General features: G+C 40.7%; 2 protein-coding genes and 1 long non-coding RNA gene across 7 annotated transcripts; 1 reads left to right on the forward strand and 2 right to left on the reverse strand.

Moving 5' to 3' along the window:
• Window positions 1–2,671: 2,671 nt before the first annotated feature.
• On the forward strand, window positions 2,672–13,114 carry cabp2b (calcium binding protein 2b). 4 transcript variants are annotated; one of them, XM_044126382.1, is made up of 7 exons: window positions 2,672–3,568; window positions 4,422–4,715; window positions 11,361–11,391; window positions 11,473–11,607; window positions 11,870–11,979; window positions 12,644–12,791; window positions 12,859–13,018. In XM_044126382.1, exons 1-7 carry the CDS (start codon window positions 3,488–3,490, stop codon window positions 12,882–12,884), a joined length of 825 nt encoding a protein of 274 aa, XP_043982317.1. In that variant the 5' UTR covers window positions 2,672–3,487; the 3' UTR covers window positions 12,885–13,018. The 4 variants fall into 4 exon arrangements, with proteins under 4 accessions (XP_043982317.1, XP_043982316.1, XP_043982319.1 ...); XM_044126381.1 differs by having other exon boundaries at window positions 12,644–13,114; XM_044126384.1 differs by lacking the exons at window positions 2,672–3,568; window positions 4,422–4,715 and adding an exon at window positions 8,357–8,426.
• LOC122836660 lies at window positions 6,853–8,149 on the reverse strand. The gene is made up of 3 exons (XR_006371592.1): window positions 8,000–8,149; window positions 7,260–7,300; window positions 6,853–6,967 (listed from the first exon to the last, which is right to left on the reverse strand). It is a non-coding gene; the product is annotated as an uncharacterized LOC122836660 (long non-coding RNA).
• Window positions 13,115–15,097: 1,983 nt separating the features above from the next.
• On the reverse strand, window positions 15,098–16,858 carry crybb1l1 (crystallin, beta B1, like 1). 2 transcript variants are annotated; one of them, XM_044126388.1, is made up of 6 exons: window positions 16,758–16,858; window positions 16,550–16,647; window positions 16,343–16,461; window positions 16,101–16,233; window positions 15,861–16,003; window positions 15,098–15,773 (listed from the first exon to the last, which is right to left on the reverse strand). In XM_044126388.1, the coding sequence occupies exons 2-6, from the start codon at window positions 16,640–16,642 to the stop codon at window positions 15,602–15,604; spliced, it is 660 nt and encodes a 219-aa protein (XP_043982323.1). In that variant the 5' UTR covers window positions 16,643–16,647; window positions 16,758–16,858; the 3' UTR covers window positions 15,098–15,601. The 2 variants fall into 2 exon arrangements, with proteins under 2 accessions (XP_043982323.1, XP_043982324.1); XM_044126389.1 differs by having other exon boundaries at window positions 16,753–16,798.
• Window positions 16,859–19,803: the final 2,945 nt, after the last annotated feature.

The following is a 19,803-nucleotide window of genomic DNA, read 5'->3' on the forward strand; positions in this document are numbered from 1 at the left end:
ACTAAGAGTTGTGGTTTCTTCATTTAATGGTCCTGTCTACATCAAACGCCAACCCTGCAAAATCAAAAACCAAACAAGGAAAGAAATATTCTGCAGCCTTCAGGCAATGTAGTTTCTCAATTAAACTACATCAAGAACTGGAAGTCCATGTTAGGATTGTTGGTTCTGCCGTCCTGCTGATTTATGCCAGGTGGAGATCTATTTCTGCAGATTAATGAGAAACCAAAGTCTCTTCTAGCTTTGAATCCAAATAAATCAATAATTGTTATCTAAAGATTTTTGTTTTTATTTATAATTTGGACATGCAGTTTTTATAGAAGTTTATTTTCTTATCTCGAATGTGTGCACCCATTTGGAGTTTTATTGTTTTTAAAAGTCACAAAAGTCTCAAAATCTCCTTTAATTTTAGCAATGGTTTTATATTATTAAACATGATGTCAAACGATTAAAATTTCAGAGGAATTGTGCTGATAATCATTTGATTAGCTGCCCTGGCTGTGTCTGCTGTTAACTGGTCACAGACACCAGGAGTTTGTTTGTCTTTGTCCGCTTAAAGAAGGTTAATGAGTCTCTTTGTGCCAACTGAGAAACTCGGTATCAGTGACTAATGTCACAGAGAAATAAGGAATGAGAATCATCTTAAATCTCATAGGGAATCTGTGGAGGGAGATAAAAAATTAGGGTGATGGCAGAGAGGCCAAAGAGTTGGAGATACAAAATAAAAATGCCAGTGGGAACACAACGCAAAAACCTGCTGAGTAATTATAAGAAGCATTTGACTGACAACTTTATGTTTTCTGTCTCTTTTACAATGATTGAGGAAAATCTAGTACAGCCAATTGCATCAAGAAGTCACCTAATTAAAAGAGAAGCAGAGAAATGATGCTTACTAAACTCAAATGTCTTCTGAAGCCTTCAAAAGTCTATAAACTGCATCATATAGAGAAGTTTATGTTTGGTCATAAAACCGAACCAGCAGGACAGAAGAGGCAAAAACACCAGTAAGGAAAGAAAAACACAAGAAGAAATGTTTAAAGTTTCCCACAAAAGGAGAAAACCAACACTGAACACACCATGCCTACATTTACTTACTTATTACATTGTGGCAGCAGCATCATGCTGAGGGGCTGCTTTTAAATTTGGCGCAGGCTTTGCTTTTACTTTTTATGTTGTATCCTGTGTGGTGGTGTTGTGTTTTGTCCCATGTTGCGTGCCATTGTCTACCTGGTGATGAATTCAGACGATAGTTTGTGTAAGAAAATCTCCTTTTTTGGGGGGCAACAACGTCTAAAGTCTAAATCTCTTTCAGAATAACAGTAAAACTTTTCACAGTTAATGGAAAGATGAAAGGAGCCAAATATCCAACACTGAGCCTCAGCTGCTTCGCAGAGAAGGCTGGGAAAAGACCAGACCAAAGCCCAAACGATCTGCTGCTGCAGCTGCAAAGGCTTGACTCCGAAGGGTGTACACCACACTATTCAGATTTTGATTTTTAAAATAATAAACGATGGGATAACCTCGATCATCGGTCACAGGGCATCCAAGTGAAACACACCAAAGTTTAGGATTGTAATGTGAAAAAACCTTTTCAAGGCATCTTAAAAAAAATATGGAAACAATATTAATTTATGCGTAAGGAATGGATATGAATAATTTAAAATGTTTGAAAACTGTGAGCAGCTGAATGTGCGACTGACAGCAGCTATAATCACTTGATTAGCTGTGCCCTGACTGTGTTGGTGGTTACCTGACACAGATACCAACTTGTTCCTTTTTCACCATCTACCTGAGCAAGGTCAATGAGTGAGTTTGTGCCAGCTGGGAAATTCAGCTGGCACAAACTCTGTGACTACTGTTACAGAGAAATAAGTAATGAGAATTAGTCTGACGTCAATAAAACTAATCTGTGCCATCGGCCTATACTTTAACTATAGAGCGATGATGTGCAACGAGATATTATAAAACGCAAAAACACAATCCTTCACCTCTAAATTACTCTAAATAGCTCAGCCGCTGGTCCTCCTTCGCCTTTTTTTGGAAGCTGTTCGGTCGCAGATTCAGATGAAAATAGACTAATATAGAAGAGAAATTAACAAAAGTCCTTTCACTTTATCGCGGCTCATCTGCTCCTATGTTTCAAAGCCTCAGCCAGGTAATGGATCTTCTTCCTCAGGACTCAGTCCCTGACCCTTTTATCAATAACCAATGAGAAAAGGGGGCTAAAAGGGGCGAGAAGGCAGCTGGGAGACGGAGTCAAATGAACTTATGGAAACCACATTAGCAACTGGAGAGCTATACATTATCAGTGTTTAATGCAGGTTAACAGACGGTGATGTCTGAGGGTAAAAAAGGGATAAAAGGTGAGATCTGAGCTGCCGACGAGAAATGGGGCATTTTATTTATGGAAATCTGATGCTTTTAGGGGAATTAGTTCCTTTTGGACAAACAATACAAAGCCGTTCACAGCTCTCCAGGAGGAGCCAAAAGGCACAATAAAACGTCTATCAGGCTGTGTGAGCGCCGGGCTAAAAATAGACACCTACCTGTGTGTGTGGCTGTGTGTGTGCGTGGGTGTGGGTGTGTGTGTGTGTGTGTGCGTGTGCGTGCGTGTGTGTGTGTGTGTGTGTGTGTGTTTACGTGAGCTCAGCCATGCTCGATGGATGGGATTATACATGCAAGAGCAATGCAGATGTGATGCGTTTTTAGCTTTTCATCATTGCACTGCAGCTGAGGCTGTTGTGTCTCTCCATCCATCCGTCCCCCTCCTCTTACAGCGATGGGGAAAAATAAAATAAGAATCCAATCTGTGTTACAACAGAAAGGACTCAGAAGGAGATGCGTGGAGAGAATTAGAAAAGACAAAAAAAAAAAAGAACAGTAGCATATCCTCTGATGACAAGAGAAGAGAGCGGTTTACCTGTGATGAAGGAGAAAGGGTGGAAAAAAGGGCGAGGAAGGAAAGGAGAGACAGAGGTCGACATTTTAGAGGTAGATAACACAAGGAAGGTGAAGTTCAGGAGGTATAGAGTGTCAAAGGATCAGCAGATAGCTGTCAGGGGCAGAGGTGCAGGAACTCAATCCCAGAGCCAAGACAACAGATGATAATAAAACCTCCTCACCTGAGCTCACCAGAAGACAGAAATGAACAGAAGCATCAGGAAAACAGGCAGAGGAAACACAAGGAGCTAAAAAAGCAGAAGAAAGGAAGAACTGAGCTCTGTTTCTGCTCTGCCTTCATTTTATGCTACAGTTTTTTTTCCTTTTTTATGTACCTCAAAAGTAGAGAATGGTGGAACATTTTCTCAAAGCACAATCTGACAAGTTCTCTTTTATTTAGCAGAGTTTGGGAGGACTTCTCAAGAAGCGAGCTGAAATAAAAACCAAGCAGCCGTGGTGCAGAGGAGAGGAGTGAAGGGAAGAGAGAGGGCGAGGGAGGGGGAGGAAGGAGAGAGCGTGGTGTCTGCGCGTCTGAGCCTGTCACAGCGAGATGTTCATGCTCATTCGAGAGCCGTCCGCCGGAGCAGGCGGTGGATCAATGAGCACACCACCGGAGAGGAGCGCCAAGCAGGTCTGTGAGCCGGGATCTGGGTTTTTTAAACTCACCTCAGCTTGTGTGTTGCTCTCTTCTCTGCCAGGGGAAAAACGAAAACCAAGCTTTTCTCTTTGGCTTTTAATATCTTTTAGGTACATGTGCGTACGGTGCTCAGTGCGTTCTCATCACAGAAAGCGTTGGAACACGATTTGTGAAAAGTTGAATTTTTATACAGAGGAAATGTTGAGTAATGCTTTGAGCTTAAGAATTGACATAAACTGAGCTCCAACTTGAACCTCTCTTTCCGTGTATGTTCTTGTTATTCAGAGGCTTTCACCTACAGACAGGTTTTTATTGTTCTTCTCAATCCAGCTCAAGTCAGAGTTCTTAATGTGTTCACTTGAGAGTGAAGATTAATTCATTTCTCGAAGTAATCTTACAAATCGAGCTGCTCTAAGCTGCCGACTTTTCTGTCATATGAATGTTCTTCTGGTTCCTTCAACCAGAAGAAATAACATGTTTTAACGTCGCAATAAGCAGTAAATCAATTATTCGCATGATAAATTAAAACAATAATTTCCGTTTTCGTGATTATTTTTCTCTTTCTCTCTTTCTGTGTCTCGATTAGCTCCTTTTTCAAAGCACAGTTCTGTTTACAGAGACTTAAATATCCATGTTCCTTGTTGTTAATGGTGTTTTGTTTTGTTTTTGTTAATTTATTTTGGATATTTAAAACGTCTTCCAGTGCCAGTGTTAGCTAGAAATTAGAGGGAGTGTACTTGCATCAATTTGCCACCATTTTATGACGCTATCAAAACAATATTATTGCTTACCATAACTTCTGGGACAGTTTTATCTTCTGCCTAATTCTTCGCTTAACCCCATCCAGATTCAGGCCTCGATCAAGAGGAAGATGGAGAGGCAGAAGAGGCGAAGCATCGAGCAGGGCATGCTCATGGCTGAGGGTCTGGGCGCCACCCACATGCCTCCGCAGCGTCAGAGATTCAGACAGCCGCCCCAGACGACGGCAGCAGAGGCGGCTGAGGACAGCGAAGCGCTGGAGGAGCAGCTGGAGGAGCAGCTGGAGGAGATGCTGGAGGGACGCCGCAGGACCAGCGAAGAGAAAGAGGAGGAGGAAGACTCTGCAGACCTGCTGCCCATTGTAAACTCAGTGTTTGGACAGGTAGGACTGGAAACCGTCGGTGTGCGTTTCTGTGAAGTGTTGAATGTGGCTCTGTGTGTATTTTTGTGTGTGCGTGTGTGTGTGTGTGTGTGTGTGTGTGCTGGTCCTGCATCAAGTTCTTCAGCTTATCAAATGTCTCCCTTTTAACCTGATTGAAACCCAACTCCCCCAGTTCAAGTTTAAAAACCCAACATGACCCAAGTTCGCTCCTGATCTCTGATCCCACCCAGTCGAAGCTTTCAGAGCCACAACAGAGCAAATATCGTTTTAATTTAACCCCAAAAACCTTGAGTAGAAATGTTTGGCTCTGCTGACAAACAGAACCGAAGTTAAGGACGCCGACAGAGAGAATTTAAGCTCCTCCATGTTGGAGAACATCGGTAAAGTGTCACCTGTAACAGATACAGCCGATGAGCTCGCTGTCTCTGGTGTCGTCTTATAAGCTCAGTATCACATCACATCCCAACACTCAGATGGTCAAAAGGAGACGCAGGAATATGGCAGACATCTGTCACGGCTCAATCAAACCACCACAACACCAAGCTGAAGTTAACCCCTGACCTCAGCTCGCTCCCTCAGACTTCTCCCTGTAAACGTGCAGACGGAGTCGCATCCACCTGACCGCGTCAGAAAAACTCTGACGATGAGGTTCGCAGCAGGAAGTCGTGCATAAGGCAAGAAAAAAAACAAAAAACCTGTGATGTGAGTGGTGATGCAAGTGATCCAAAAAAAGAAGAAATCTGCTGAGTGAGTGGGAGACAGAAGTCGGGGAAGTCTGGAGAGAAGAGAACAGAGCGAAGCCTAAGATTGGATCAGTCAGTGCTTCAGCACATGAAGGCTTAGGGAGGACAACCACAGACCCTCGGCCCCCACATAATGAAACGGAGGGAAGCAGATGGCTCGCACAAACCCGGCATCTCTTTAAAATGTCTCACTACAAAAGCAGGCTTCTCATTACTTTATTAGTTTAAACACATTCAAATCTCAGAGAAGGTTCCCCGATCTTTATGAATGGGATGGGTTGAAAGAATTGCAACATTTTAGAGGAAAATATTACACTTTCTTTGTTCATTTGAAAGCTGTCATTTTGGAAATTAATCTTAATTTATTTATTTCTGCCTTTTATGTTTGGTTACATGACCAATGCAAAGTGATGCAGTTCATTTGTACAAGGAGAGCATCCATCCGTCTGTCCATCCATTCATTTTTCATTCATTCATTCATTCATTCATTCATTCATTCATTCATTCATTCATTCATTCATTCATTCATTCACATCTCAGTTTCTTTTTTTCTTTTTTTTTTACTAATGCTGGGCTACTTGAGGAGTTCTGCCTAGCACACCTATAAAAACAGGGATTTTTTTTATCCAAAATGCAAAATGAATATATTTTTATACAGTTTTGACTGTGTTGTTCAAATTGGCTTTTTTAAGTCTGCATACTTCTTTTAATGATTAATCGATTACTAAATTAGTTGACGATTATTTCAATAACTGCTTCAGCCCCACATCCATCCATCCATCCATTCATACATCCGTCCACTCATCCATCCATCTATCGTCCATCTATCTGTCCATCCATCCCCACTTATCTTTGCATGGTCACAGTGGAACTGGTCTCTATTTCCAGTGGCCATTGGGCGAAAGGTCGGGTGAACCCTGACAGGTCATCAGTTCATCACAGAGGGCCCACAACCTTTCACAACACACTCATATCTTAGGATAAATCAAAGAGACCAATTAAACTTCATGTTTTTTGACTGTGGGATGAAGGAAACAGTGCTATAAAATATATATAATATATATGTATATATATGTCAGAATTTTTGTATAAATTTGAAGATAAACTTTCTCTCTTCCTTCCTTCCTTCCTCTAATGTTTCCGACCTTATTTGTTGACGATGCTTAAAACCAGCTGATGTACATCTAACACCAGATCAGTACATGCCCCACCTTCACACACACACACACAAAATAAAGGACGGAGTCGTGTTACCTCAGATCGCTCATATAACCCATGACACCATGTCAGAGTCTTGTTCTCGTACCGGGCTGACCCAGTGGCTGCTGACCTGACCGTCAGCTCTGAAAAAAAGTTTACACAAACCCCGAGACATAAACAAAACACACATGCTCACCTACTGAGAGGTTCTAGCGGAGTGATCAGTGAGAGCAGGAGGAGAGAATCAGCCTGGTAATTAATCTGGTCGGGGGTGCCGAGGATCTTCAGTTGCAGCTGTTGGTGTCGGTTCTGTTGGGAATAATTTAGATGTACTTAAGCATAGAAAATCTCCACAGTGCTGACAAGCAGGAGTAGCGCCCATATAAATATTTTAAAGAGAACCAATTCCCCTGTTATCAACTGAAGGACAAAAACGCGAGGAAGGCTAAAGTATGTTTCAGTTTATGCAAGATTTATCGGGAACTCATCGAGACGATTGCATCCAGAAAAAAGAATAGTCCAAACTTCTGACATTTCAAACCTGCAAGGCTGGGAAGGGGGCACTTTTAATGAGGCACGAAGCTGAGAGGTCTGTGGTTACCTTGGAGGAGCTGCAGAGATCCACAGCTCGGGTGGCAGAACCTGTTGACAGGACAAATATTAGACTTGAACTCCACAACTCAGGAATTTAAGGAAGAGAGTCAAAAAGAAAGCCATCGTTTAAATGAAATTATAAAGAATCCTGTTTGCAGTGAGCATCAATCCATGCAGGGAATGGAGGAAACACCAGAACAACCCAACTAAACTAATGAAATAAACTAACACCTCCACAGCACACACCCTCCACGAACTCGCTGATGCACAACACTTCTCATTTTGCACAAGATAAAATTAAAAACATGTATGAGCTCAGTTAATGTTGATCTGAGCCACGAAATACAAACATTGAGGTTTGAGGCTGTAAGTTCAAGAGCGTAATTATTGGCTCTATCTACACCAAAATGTTAAGTTAAAATGTAAAGTGTTTTAAATCAAATTGACCTGGAGGTTCTGACGAGTTGACAGCATTTACCTTCCCAAAGATTGTCTGACTGCTACAGTGACACCTCGTGGTCAGTCTTGCCTATTGGGGAAACTATTTTACTCTGAATTTTTTTTAGTTTGCCTTAAAATTTAAGTCTTAAACTATCCATCTCTCTTCTCTCTTTCACCAACATTTCTTCACACTGCTAGTTTTCACACTATTCCCGTTCCATTTTTAATGACTGTATTTTAGGTCAAATCAAGCAGAGTTAAAAGGCATCCCTTTCATAAGCATGAAGCATCTAGTAGGACACTCACTCAGGCGGCTCTGCCTCTTCCGCCCTTCTGCTCTTCATTCCCTTTTTACGCCTTTTTAATCAGACATGGGGATTAACGCCTCTGTTTGTCGTCTCTTCTTGAACTCTCCTTTCCTGAACTCATTTAACTCATGAAGCAACAGACAAAGAGAAAACAGAGGAGGGGTTGTTGGATGGGTGGGTTAGAAGCCCAGTGGGAGGAGGAATAGCGAGATGCTGCGTCTGCAGAAACAACTACAGGGTTCGGTAAGCTCGACTGAGTTAGTTTGTTGTTTGGTGGGAACTCGTGCATGGATTTCATCTGCGCAACAAATTGGAAAAATAAAGGAGAGGTCGGGGGAAAGTAGCTGCAGGGAGGAAGTTTTTTATCTGGAGTTTTGGAGATGGGAAACTGCACAAACCCACCTATGAAAACCAAACTCAGGAAGGTAGGAGAAACTTGTTCTCTACTTTAAAATATGTAGTTGCTGGATGATTGTTTGGTTTTGAGTTTTGATTGGTGAAAATTTGTTTATTTCTTTTTATCAAATAGTCATAGTGCGTTAAATGAAATATTAGTGAAAACTTCATTTATTTCAGTAACTCGATTCTTAAAGTAAAACAAATGTAGAGATCACTTACACACTGACTGATATTTTAAAGACTTTATTATTTAATTATGGTGATTTTCCAGTTAATATTAATTTAAAATGCAATTGTATGTATAGAATATTAACAAAAAATGCATATCAAATACATAAATCTAAGTTTGATAAAAGAAAGTATTCTTATTTTTTAAGAGTTTATTTTTAAAAGCCTTTTTTAATTTGTCAAAAGAGTCTCGTGTAATCATGTTGTAATTTATTGAATATAATAATTTTACAGTCATTTCACTTTTGTGCAATACTTCTAATGAAGTTAAAAACATAACGTACAGCCTCCTTCAAACAGAAAAGCAAATCAAATCTCCAGATTTGATTTGCTTTTCTGTCCAGTGAGAAACTAGAAGTTTCAGATACAACACCATTTAGCTTTAATTTAACATCCCGGAAAATACAATAAACGATATTCCTTTATTTTCCAACAAGATTAGGAAACTGTTTTGTAATTATGGATTAAAAAAATAAACCAATTGCATTGTTGCTTTTTTCCCTGATCATTCTCATGTCAGAAGTAAAGGGAAATAAAAGAACGCTCCTCAATTTATTCTCTCCTTATTGACGTCTGAATTAATCATATGATTTGTTTTATGATTTTTTTAAAACAAAAAATTAAAACATCTCCTTATATCTGGAGATCTTTCAGATTAACATATAGATGTTGGTGACTTCTCAGTTTCCTGTGGATCAGAGCGTGACGTTGCTTTTTCAGGTCTTTTAGTTTGCTTCATGTTGCCACACAGAATCTCTTTAAGATATTTCCTTTATTTTACAAATATGGCTGTAATCCTCACTTGAAAATGCGTTTTGCATTTTCTCTGGCCTTTGATCCGAAGTCGTTGCGTGTGAGATGAAAATCCAACATATCTTGTGACTAATAACATTTCAGCAGAATGGAGACACAAAGACAAATATCAAAATGCTCTTTGACACATTTCGCAGAATAAAACCTGATGTTAATGTGAGTTAGGATTTCTGTGAAACAGTGAAGATCTTATATAACGTAATGCTTAACGTCCCATTCGGACTCATGTCTGCAGGCTCAGAAAACACGGGTCCAAACCTTGTTCCCTTAAAGAGATTACTCAGGTTTATGTGACAGTGAGCGCTGTGATCTAACAGCCTGCTGTGTCTCTATAAGAAGGCCATACATGGGACCCTGCTGGGTAGGCCGAGGGCCCGGCAGGGTCTGCGGCAGCCGGAGGAAGAGGAGAATGAGGATATGGAGGATAAGACGTTCAAGGATTCCTTCAGGTCGCTGATGAAGAACTACAAAGTTCTGCACAACATCGTAGGCCCGGCCTGCATCTTCCTAAAACAGGGCTTTGTTCAGACGCTCGTATGTAACAGACAGCACTCTGTGTCCTCCTCACTAAGCTTTTCCACTCGTGTCTGTCGGCTTTCATCCCCACGTCTGGGCCCTTCATCACCCTCCTCCGTTCATCACACAGGCCCGGGTCAGACAATCAGATCCCCCGGCTCAGCACACACTCAGAGAGATTGATTACTGGCTTTAATGGAAAATTATCGAGCGGATTTGTGAAGCTCGTCGATTAAAATCTGGCACAGGCCAGAGTGTTGTTTTCCAACTGAGACGAGTAGGCGATAAAGCAAATGAGGTCTGGATAAGAGAGCAAAAACATCTTAAATTATCAGGCTGGAAACTCCGAAAATGACACTGAGAGTTTTTGGATCCAATAGTGACTGATGTACTTATTAGAAGTTATAATTTTTCTGCATTATCTTTCAATCGTCAAATATGACACGGCAATAAATCAGTCCATCTATCCATCTATTGTGTAAAAGCCACTTATGGCAACAATATATTGAGCAACATAGAGACATGCAGGACTAACAACTATGCACAGACACACACACACCCACCCACACGCCCACGCACACACCCACACACACACACACACATTTCTAGGAGGCAAATCAAATACACCAATTAATCAAAAGTTCAAGTTTTTTGGACTCTGCAAGTGGAGGACATGTGCTGAAATCATCAAAAGCTTTTTAAATGAACCTGTGAAAAGAATAGTGTACAACTGTCCTTTGTAAAAAAGATAAACAATAAAAAACCACCCTAACACACCATCACCTTTGTAAAACACAAAACAGTGGCAGCATCATGCATGGTAATGCATTTCTGTACCAAGCTGGTGGGAGTTGATGGGAAGACAGATAAAGCTAAATAACAGGATGTTCCCTAAAAACCTAAAAGGCTACAGGACTGGAAGTTAACTGCCTGACAGCAACACCAGTCACACAGAATGGCCCAGTCAAAGTCCAGAACTAAATCCAGTTGGTAAACTGAGATGGACTCTCCACTCAAACAGATTCAATATGAGATAATTTTTAAAGAAAATTAGGAATTGTAGTCTCAAATATGTAAAGTCCCACTGCTGAATTTCTAATGAAAAGTTCTTCAGTGGGTGAGAGGTGGGGTTAATTTAAGTTAATTTAAGTATTATTTAATCAAATGAATGTAACACTGAGCTCATTTTGCAAAAATAATGGCCAAACATTATGGTTCTGCAAATGAAACGGTAGAATATCCCCCCATGAAAACGCATCATGTTGTGTTCAGCTTCATTTCATCTCTGTCTAGTGTGCATTTGTGCTGATGTAATTTTTTTTTTGTGGTTTTATTTTATGTAGTTTTGTCTCTGTGCTTTTACCAAATGGTCTTTCAGTTCCTGAAACTTTTCTCTCCAACAGGACAGAGAGCTGAGGCCAGAGGAGCTTGAAGGTGAGACGGCAGCAAATCATGCCGAACCTTAAATTATTTTAACGCCTCCAAGTAATAAGATGTTTTTTTGCTTTTGATCAGAGCTCCGCATGGCGTTTGTGGAGTTTGACAAGAACAAGAAGGGCTACATCAGTCACAGAGACCTGGGGGAGTGCATGAGGACGATGGGATACATGCCCACCGAGATGGAGCTCATCGAACTGAGCCAACAGATCAGTGAGTGGAGCGACTGAACACAAAACTGAGCACGAATCACAGAAAAATGAAACAAATATGACACCAGGTGGTTTTTGACACGGGGAGGAAATTGGAAGGAAGAAAGGGCATCGCAAAGAAACGTAACTTATCAATTTAACCCGATCCAAGATCTAATTTCCTATATGATGGATTGTATGTGGATTAGTCTGTAACAAAGAGCAAGAGAACAGAACTGGCTTTCTCTGTAGTTCGTATTTGACTGTGTGTTTGTGTGTTTCAGGCGGAGGCAAGCTTGACTTTGAGGATTTTGTGGAGCTGATGGGCCCAAAGCTGCTGGCAGAGACAGCAGACATGATCGGAGTCAAAGAGCTACGAGACGCATTCAAAGAGGTTCAGAGAGATGAAAAACTAGAATTATTATTCCTAAAAACATAAAGAAATGAAGCCACTGTTACTGGAGATATCGAGTGATGCAGTTCATGCTGGTGTCTAACCTGTTGCTGCTGGAACTAAACTTATACACAACAACATCCAAAAATCCATCATTTAAAGAGTCAATTCAAAAAAATACTTTTACTAATCAAAAAAAAAAAATGAAGGTTCTGAAGTGGCCTAACCAAAGCCTGAAAGTAAATCTGATTATTAAGGATCAATTTCAAAAATACAAAAATGGTGATGGATACAATCAGTGGAGTATGCATATATTTTTTACAATTTGCTAGGACAAAATAACAATTTTATTCTCATTTATAAGATAAAATAAAAACATAAATCATTTATTTATAATCATCTGCCATTGCAGTTGTATTTTTTTTAGTTCTCTTTACCATTTTTCACATAGATAAAAGGCTTGAAGGATGAAGAATTTAAAATTTGAAAATGTGATGACAACAAAGTGTTTGGAAAACAAAAGAGGGGCATCAGCTCTGCTTATTTCACAGTTGGCTGTAATATAACTGTGACGCAGCGAAACAGGAAAGCCAGGAGCTTTGCATTTCAAGTTCTACTCCTCTTTCCCCCAGAATATTCAGTCACATTTGTCGTCTTGTCTCAGTTTGACTCCGACGGTGACGGTCAGATCAGTTTGACGGAGCTGCGTGAAGCCATGAAGAAGCTGATGGGCGAACAAGTGACCAACAGAGAGATCAGCGAGATCCTAAAGGACGTCGACCTCAACGGAGACGGCCAGGTGGACTTTGAGGGTAAGAGAGAATTTCGACGCGACCATTTCAGCATCCATGTTTGCATTCATTTCTCTGGTTTTCTCAGAGTTTGTGCGGATGATGTCTCGGTGATCAGCCCGGCTGCCCCGGAGACGACGCAGGGAAAGGGAACACTGTACTGCAGTGAACTTTATTTTTATTGTGATAAACATATATATTTTTGTATTAAATAGTGACACGGGAAAATATATAACAAAGGTGAATGAAAGAATACGAACAGCAGTGCAATACATATCAGTTTTACAAAAGAAAAGTGTATAATTTCCTGTTTTTTAACACATTTTTATATGTGAGTGGTTGGTTTTTGAGTGTAATGTTTGTAAAAATGCAAAAATGCAGATTTTAAGAATGAATAAAAATATACAAAGACCACATAGAACACTGACCTTTATTTATATTTATAGTGACCAAATGGAGAAGAAACATGAGAAAACACCTTGTAGAGTTAAAATATTGTTTCAAAATGTCTTGATTTATCATTTTTGTTGTGGGTTGACTGGAACTGAAGCATTTTTATAATAGGTCCGTTACAGAAAGACAAGAAGAAAAGGACAACAAATAAAATAATAAACTGGATTTGTATTTTATAGAGCAATTTTCAACATTTTAGCATAAGAATTCACGCAACCACCTAAAGCATTTAGTTGAGGTGTTTCTATCATTTCTATGGTAACGTGTATAAAATCCTTTACCTCGGCATACAAAGTGCTTCTACAAAACATTTGTGCAAGAGTGGGTTGATCTCAGGAGCTCAGTGGATCCCAGATTGGCACCATGATGAGACGCCACCTGGGCTCTAAGTATCGTCCTAAAATGTCATGACTACTAAATATTCTGCAGTCAACTCTTGTGGTATTATAACAGGTTGGGAATAACAGCAACACAGCCATCAAGTGTTGAGCCAGATAAAAATCAGTGGGGTCAGCAGATGTTGGTGTGGATAGTGTGCAGAGGTCACCTGCTTTCTGCAGCGTAAACAGCTGCAGACCTCCAAACTTAAAAACTTAATGTGGATTCAGTTTAGCTCAGGAGCCGTGTGTAGAGACGCCTTCCTGTTTCAACATGAGTATTTACCGTTCACAAAACAAGCTCCATAAAGACACGGTCACCTGCACAGAGTCCTGTCCTCAAACTGATTACACCTTTGGGATGAATTAGATCTGGGATGACAAGCAGGCCTTCCTGTCCAACATCAGTGTTTAACCTCACAAATGGAAATATGATGAAAATGTTTCTTAATCACACTACTAAACCTGGTGGAAAGGCTTTCTAGAGAAATCAAAGCTGTTGTAGCAGCGTAAGGTGGGTCAACATCATATCAGTGTGATGAAATCTGTGCCTATAAATGTTCATAAATGCCTATTTTAATAAATAAATCTCATTTAAACTTTAATACGCATTCATATGCGCAGCGGAAACTGTCTCATCACTACAGCAGAAGCTAACATCTGCAGCCAACATCTCTACTCTTGGTGGTTCAGTTCTTATGAAGAAAAAAGAAAGATGCTTTTGGATTGAGCGTCATTAAGCCTTTAATGTATCATTCAGTCCATTGAACAGGAAGTTTATTGCAAATGAGAAAATATGTTAGGGAATAATAATTTGTATGCAATCATAAAAATGAACTCTCCCAAAGTAAAAGTGTGTCAATTTAATAAAGCAATACTTTCACACAAAAACAACATGTGTTAAAATATGTTTATAAGTAACTTACTGGCAATTTAATACTTCATCTTTAAAAGTGTAATAATTATTACTATTACTAGACAACTAGGACTGAAATTACAAAAAAGACTGCATAAAAATATGCTTACTGCTAACTGAATTTCTGTCAATAAACATAAATAATCTAAAGGGTGAGACAATTTATTCGTGCTACATTTATTTTCATAATTTAGTCATGATTCTTTTACTGTACTTTTTTTTTTTCATTCATTGGATTTATTTGTTTGACATTTTTGCACAATCTTCATAACAAATACCTGTCATCAGCCAAAGCCAGTGATTCCAGTAGGCTATACACCATTATATCAGATGATTGGCAGCAGTGGGGTTTGAACCTGTTTCCTCTGCTTCTCTATAAACTGCAGATGTTTTTACTGAACATTGTGTGACTGGGAAATGTTTAAAATCTGATTCTGCACAGCATCATCCAAACCTCAAAGCTTGGTTATGTTTGTAAAAGCTTTAACACCAACATAACCCAGCTGTGACGTTGCTCTTTTTGTCTGTTCTGTTTTGTTATTATTACTACTGTTTTTTTTAATAAGTAACAACAGCAAAAATCTTTGAAATCAAAGTTTTTCTTTTTATTGAAAACTTGGCCAAGATTCTGTACAGCAGAGAGGGTTTGTAAAGCATAGGGGCAAGAGGAGACAGTGGCAGAGGGGTTTCCCATGGTGCATCATATCCTGAGCCGAGAATCATGTGTCTAAAACAGCAAGAGGTACTGAGTTTCCTCTCTGTGGAGTCAGAGGACTGTGGAGGGGGTTTGAACTGAGAGTTTTAAAAAGGGGGAGGCAAAGTGCAGCCCAGAGGGGAGAAAGAGAAAATTAGAGACAGAGAGGGATGAAGGGTGGATCTGGTTTTGTTACTGGTCCAGCTGGTCGTTCCACAGAGGTCTCGTCTCTGATCGGGGGGACAGACGTAGACCTCCTCCTTTCACTCTGTTAGATCACAGACCTTCAAGAGGCACTGAGATGAAGACGTCAGACATCTCTCCCCCGCTCCCTTTTCCTCCGCCCCTCTCCCTCACTAACGCTCTTTCTCTTTCTCTCCTTCCCTGAGCCTCACTTGCTGGCCATGGTGTAGCAGCCGTGTGGGTGCCACTGCATGTCACGGATACGCCTCACGGACTGGAACTGGGGGTAGCGGGCGCCATACTCATTGAAGTGCCTGTAGTCGCCCTTCTCCAGCAGATACTGGCTGCCGCGGTATCCAGGGAACTGGTATCCCACCCAGCTGGGAAGAGGAGCGGGAAGGGAAGATGGGTGATTAAAGCTGGGATTTTTATTTTCCAGATCTCCTCTTTGGTAGTTTAGTACTCACGTTCCACAGCCGACCATGATGCTGCCCACTCTGTCTGTGAAGCCGTAGGAGAACAGGCTGGGAACGTCGTCGTCCATGATCTCCATCTTGCGGCCCTTGAACTCTCCCACCTCATACAGGCAGATCTTGTGCTTCTCGGGGTCCTGAGGGTGAAAACATTGAAAAAATTAAATATCTTGGATCTTAACAAAAACAAAATGACATCAGTGGAAGTTGGTTTCCCCCGCCCCCTTTTTGTACCATTCTGACAGGCCTGAAGGACAGCAGGTAGTCATTCCTCTGGCAGTTGCTCCAGGAGTCCCAGCGGGGATACTCGCCCTTCTCCAGAATGTACATCTCACCGCAGAAGTTCATCTGCTCAAATCCAACGAAGCTGCAGGAAACACAGAGTCAGGAGACGTCTATGCAACAATTTAGGCAAAACAAATGGCAAACAAACAAAAAAAAAACACATAAATGTATGCACACTGGCTGAAACTTACGGTCCACACTCAACGCGCAGGGAACGCACGCGGTCCATGCCCATCTCACACACATTCATGCACTCATTGACGATCTCGATCATGCGACCCTGGAAGTTCTCCTGATCGAACACGTACATCTGGGAGACACAGAGCCACAAAGAAACTCGCTGGTTATGTGATCATTAGTTTATGTTAGAGAGGGGAAGCTCAGTGAGGGCTGCAAACCTTGTAGGACATCATCCCCATCTCAGACTTCTTGCCCTGGACGGCCTTGCCGTCAGTCTGGGAGGAAGTCTTGGCCTTATCTCCAGTGGACATGATTGCTGAATAAAAAATAATAATAATAATAAAAAAAAAACAAGAAAATTTATAAAATAGGATTTGAGTGAAGATACAGAAAGGACTGGACTTCCAGGTGTGGAGCGTACCTTACCTGTCTATGTGTGTGATGCCTGCGCCGTGCCTCACTCAGAGTGCGTGCGGCTCGGAGAGCGCCCCTCGCTTTTATATGCTGGCGCCCACAGGAGGAGGATTAGGCAGAGAGAAACAAACCTGCTGAGGTCAGAGCAGGGGGACAAAAGAAACCCCTCATCATCAGAGGGGGACGGGCAGAGAGGTGGGACAGAAGCAGGGGACGGGACGACAAGTGTAGTGTAGCTGCCATCACTTGAAGTGTCATATTTGTCATTTTTGATTATTTTATCGTCCTGCTGTTATCAGCAGGTCCCAGAAAGTAAATGGTGCCGGTCTGACTGCGACTGACTTTGAACAATGCAGTTTAAATATGATGTAAAAACGATGTGAGAGCATGTCATTAGTGACAATTGTGTATAAGAAGTTTATTTTTTTTTTTCAAAGATGAGTTTGAAAATGCAAGGAAAAACTTTTATTTTAGGGCACAAAACTGATTCTTTAATTATCCAATCCAGTTGTTTAGTAGATTTGCTTCTCCAGCTGATCTTGAACTTTTCAGCTCCCTGAACTATTGTTCTTCAAACGAAGAAAAATAACCCAAATAGGAGCAGATAGTATTTTCAGTGCTTGTTTGAGTAGCAGCCTTCCCAATACTAAGAACTGTTTCACCAATACAATCAGAACTACAGATTATTATTTTAAAGCAACAATAAATAAAACGATCCCACAGCTTTTCAACCAACGTCTTAAGAATTTTTAATTCTTGCTTTTCTAATGTGTTGTAACAGCTGGCTGTGCTACAGTGCAAATAATCAAATAAATCATCAAGATATAAATGTGTCCTTGATCTTTCAGAGATCTATAGATTACCTGACATTATTGATTGTTTGACAAGAAATCAAACAATGGTGTGCAAACAGCTACCTGGAATTAAATGCTGACAAAACAGAGACTCTCGTTTCAGATCTATGTCATCAAGCAGGACATACATTTTTGCAATCTTCTTTGCAAACCAATATAATAAAACTTGAGTGTCATTTTCGACAGCTCTTTAGGCTTTGGTCATCACTCTAAACGACTGGTTCAAAATTGTTTTAATCATTGAATTAATATTTCTAAATTAAGAATACAGGTGTCAAAAAATGAGCTTGAAATGGTGATTCGTGCTTTTGTCTCATTTTGTTTGGACTATTGTTACAGTCTTTGTATATGTCTTAGAAAAACAGATCAGAGTGTGTGAAATGTGGCAGCAAGACTGTCAACAAGGACAAATATAGGGGAGGACATTACCAGTATTCTGGCCTCCTTACTGACTGCCTGTTTATTTACTACATGATGCAGTTTAATGCCATTACTTCAAATGCAGTGCTGATCTAAAGGTACTTAGATCAGCCGCTTTCCATATTTCTATGTTAAATAAGAAGCAAAAAGTAAATAGCAGCTGTACTTTCTTTAGAAACACAGTTAAACACATAAACACAGAGCCAGTAGCAAAATGAAAAACAGCCAGAGAGTAGATAGCAGAGTTGGTGGCAGCAATAGTTCCTCCCATTGCTTTGTCTGCGAGAGACGAGGTTAACTCAGAACGACAGGGGCAGGTGTATCAACTGTAGAAAGAGAAATCCAGCCAAGGGTCAACACTACACACAAAGACAGGTTCAGGTGTAACATAGAAATTACACCTGTTATTTCTAATGAGAAGGAGGAGCAAATAGTTTATCCTCCAGCAGCGCAAGCCTATAGCAGCATAACTACAGTGAAAACTCAGGATAGCATCAGTCACTCAAATTAAAAACCTTATCAAACAGGACAGTTTTACTTCTGGTCTTGGTGTTATGCCTCATGGACAGAAACTGGGAGCTGGAGTCACAGAGGAAGAGTCTGATAACTGAGAGATCTGTCTCCCTTTCTCCTTTTATAAACTCAAAGAACCTGCAGTCTGAGCTGAAACACTCAGATTTCTATCCACATAATGAGGCATTGTTGTTATTATTACTATTAAGGGAAGGATTTTGAATTCTATCCTGAATTTAAATAGTTGCCAATGAAGAAAAGTGAAGATAAGAGAAATGTGATCTATTTTAAATCTCACATAATTCTTCTTAAATGTTTTTAACTTAATTTGTGCTCCTATTCCTTTCTGTTTTAATAACCATTATAGTATTTGTTTTAAAGGTTTAATGGCCTTTATTTGATAGTTAAATGACAGGAAGGTTGGTAATAAGAGAGGGGGATGAGGCTAGAGTCGCCAGGCAGGGAATGGAACCTGCGAGGACTAAGGCCTCCATGCATGGGTTGTGCTTAACCCCTGCGCCACCACAGAACACCCCCATTATAGTATTTTTAATCATTACATGACAATTCATTCAGTGAATTTATTCATCCTTCTGTAGCCCAGAAGCTTAGATCTGGGCTACAACAAAGCTTCAGCAACAAAAATAAAAAGATTGGATGCAAAAAGGTGCAGACACATAATGAGAAAAGATGAATATCAAATAAAAAAAACAACTATTTCCTTTTCTGTCTTGTAACAATTATATTAAAACGATTCTATTAACAAACATATTTTATTTGTTTTTTGTTTACTTGAGCCCAAACCACATCCTTCTAACTTCTAACTTGTGCTTTAAGTCCAGCTGTGGGATCCAGACCCCAACATTGGGAACCACTGTGCTAATAAACCACAATGAGATAGCCAAACCAGACACCTGTGCACGTGCACCGTCACCAATTAATGCGCGTGAGCGGTAGCACCTGCATACTTTAAAATCCGGATCAGGAAATATGACTTTTACCTTCTCTGTAACATTTCTATACATTAACTCAGATCTTCACAGATGTCGTTCTGTGTGCCACCTTAATCCCCGACATTCTCCACCCCGATCCCCGCCCTTTGTGCCGGGCAGGGCGCTGGACTGCTGACCGGGGTCCGAACATGCCGGAGCGCCTTTTGTTCTCCAGCCTCAGGGGAACTATAGGATCTGCTGAGCTGGTGGATGCGGCAGGACAACAGCGTGCAGCGGTCACGGAGGGTCGCCGGGGTGCGCGCCTCGCCGGCTCTGCCG

Source organism: Gambusia affinis, linkage group LG09, assembly GCF_019740435.1.
Source record: "Gambusia affinis linkage group LG09, SWU_Gaff_1.0, whole genome shotgun sequence".
Classification (NCBI taxonomy): domain Eukaryota; kingdom Metazoa; phylum Chordata; class Actinopteri; order Cyprinodontiformes; family Poeciliidae; genus Gambusia; species Gambusia affinis.

Bases quoted from the DNA above. Each gene is read 5' to 3' on its own strand.
- cabp2b (XM_044126381.1), top strand. From the start codon at position 3,488: ATGTTCATGCTCATTCGAGAGCCGTCCGCCGGAGCAGGCGGTGGATCA. The intron at 11,392-11,472 runs GTGAGACGGCAG...GCTTTTGATCAG, and splicing joins GAGGCCAGAGGAGCTTGAAG to AGCTCCGCATGGCGTTTGTG. The intron at 11,980-12,643 runs GTTCAGAGAGAT...GTCTTGTCTCAG, and splicing joins TACGAGACGCATTCAAAGAG to TTTGACTCCGACGGTGACGG.
- crybb1l1 (XM_044126388.1), bottom strand. From the start codon at position 16,642: ATGTCCACTGGAGATAAGGCCAAGACTTCCTCCCAGACTGACGGCAAG. The intron at 16,462-16,549 runs GTTTGCAGCCCT...TGTGTCTCCCAG, and splicing joins TGGGGATGATGTCCTACAAG to ATGTACGTGTTCGATCAGGA. The intron at 16,004-16,100 runs GTACAAAAAGGG...TTTCACCCTCAG, and splicing joins CCTTCAGGCCTGTCAGAATG to GACCCCGAGAAGCACAAGAT.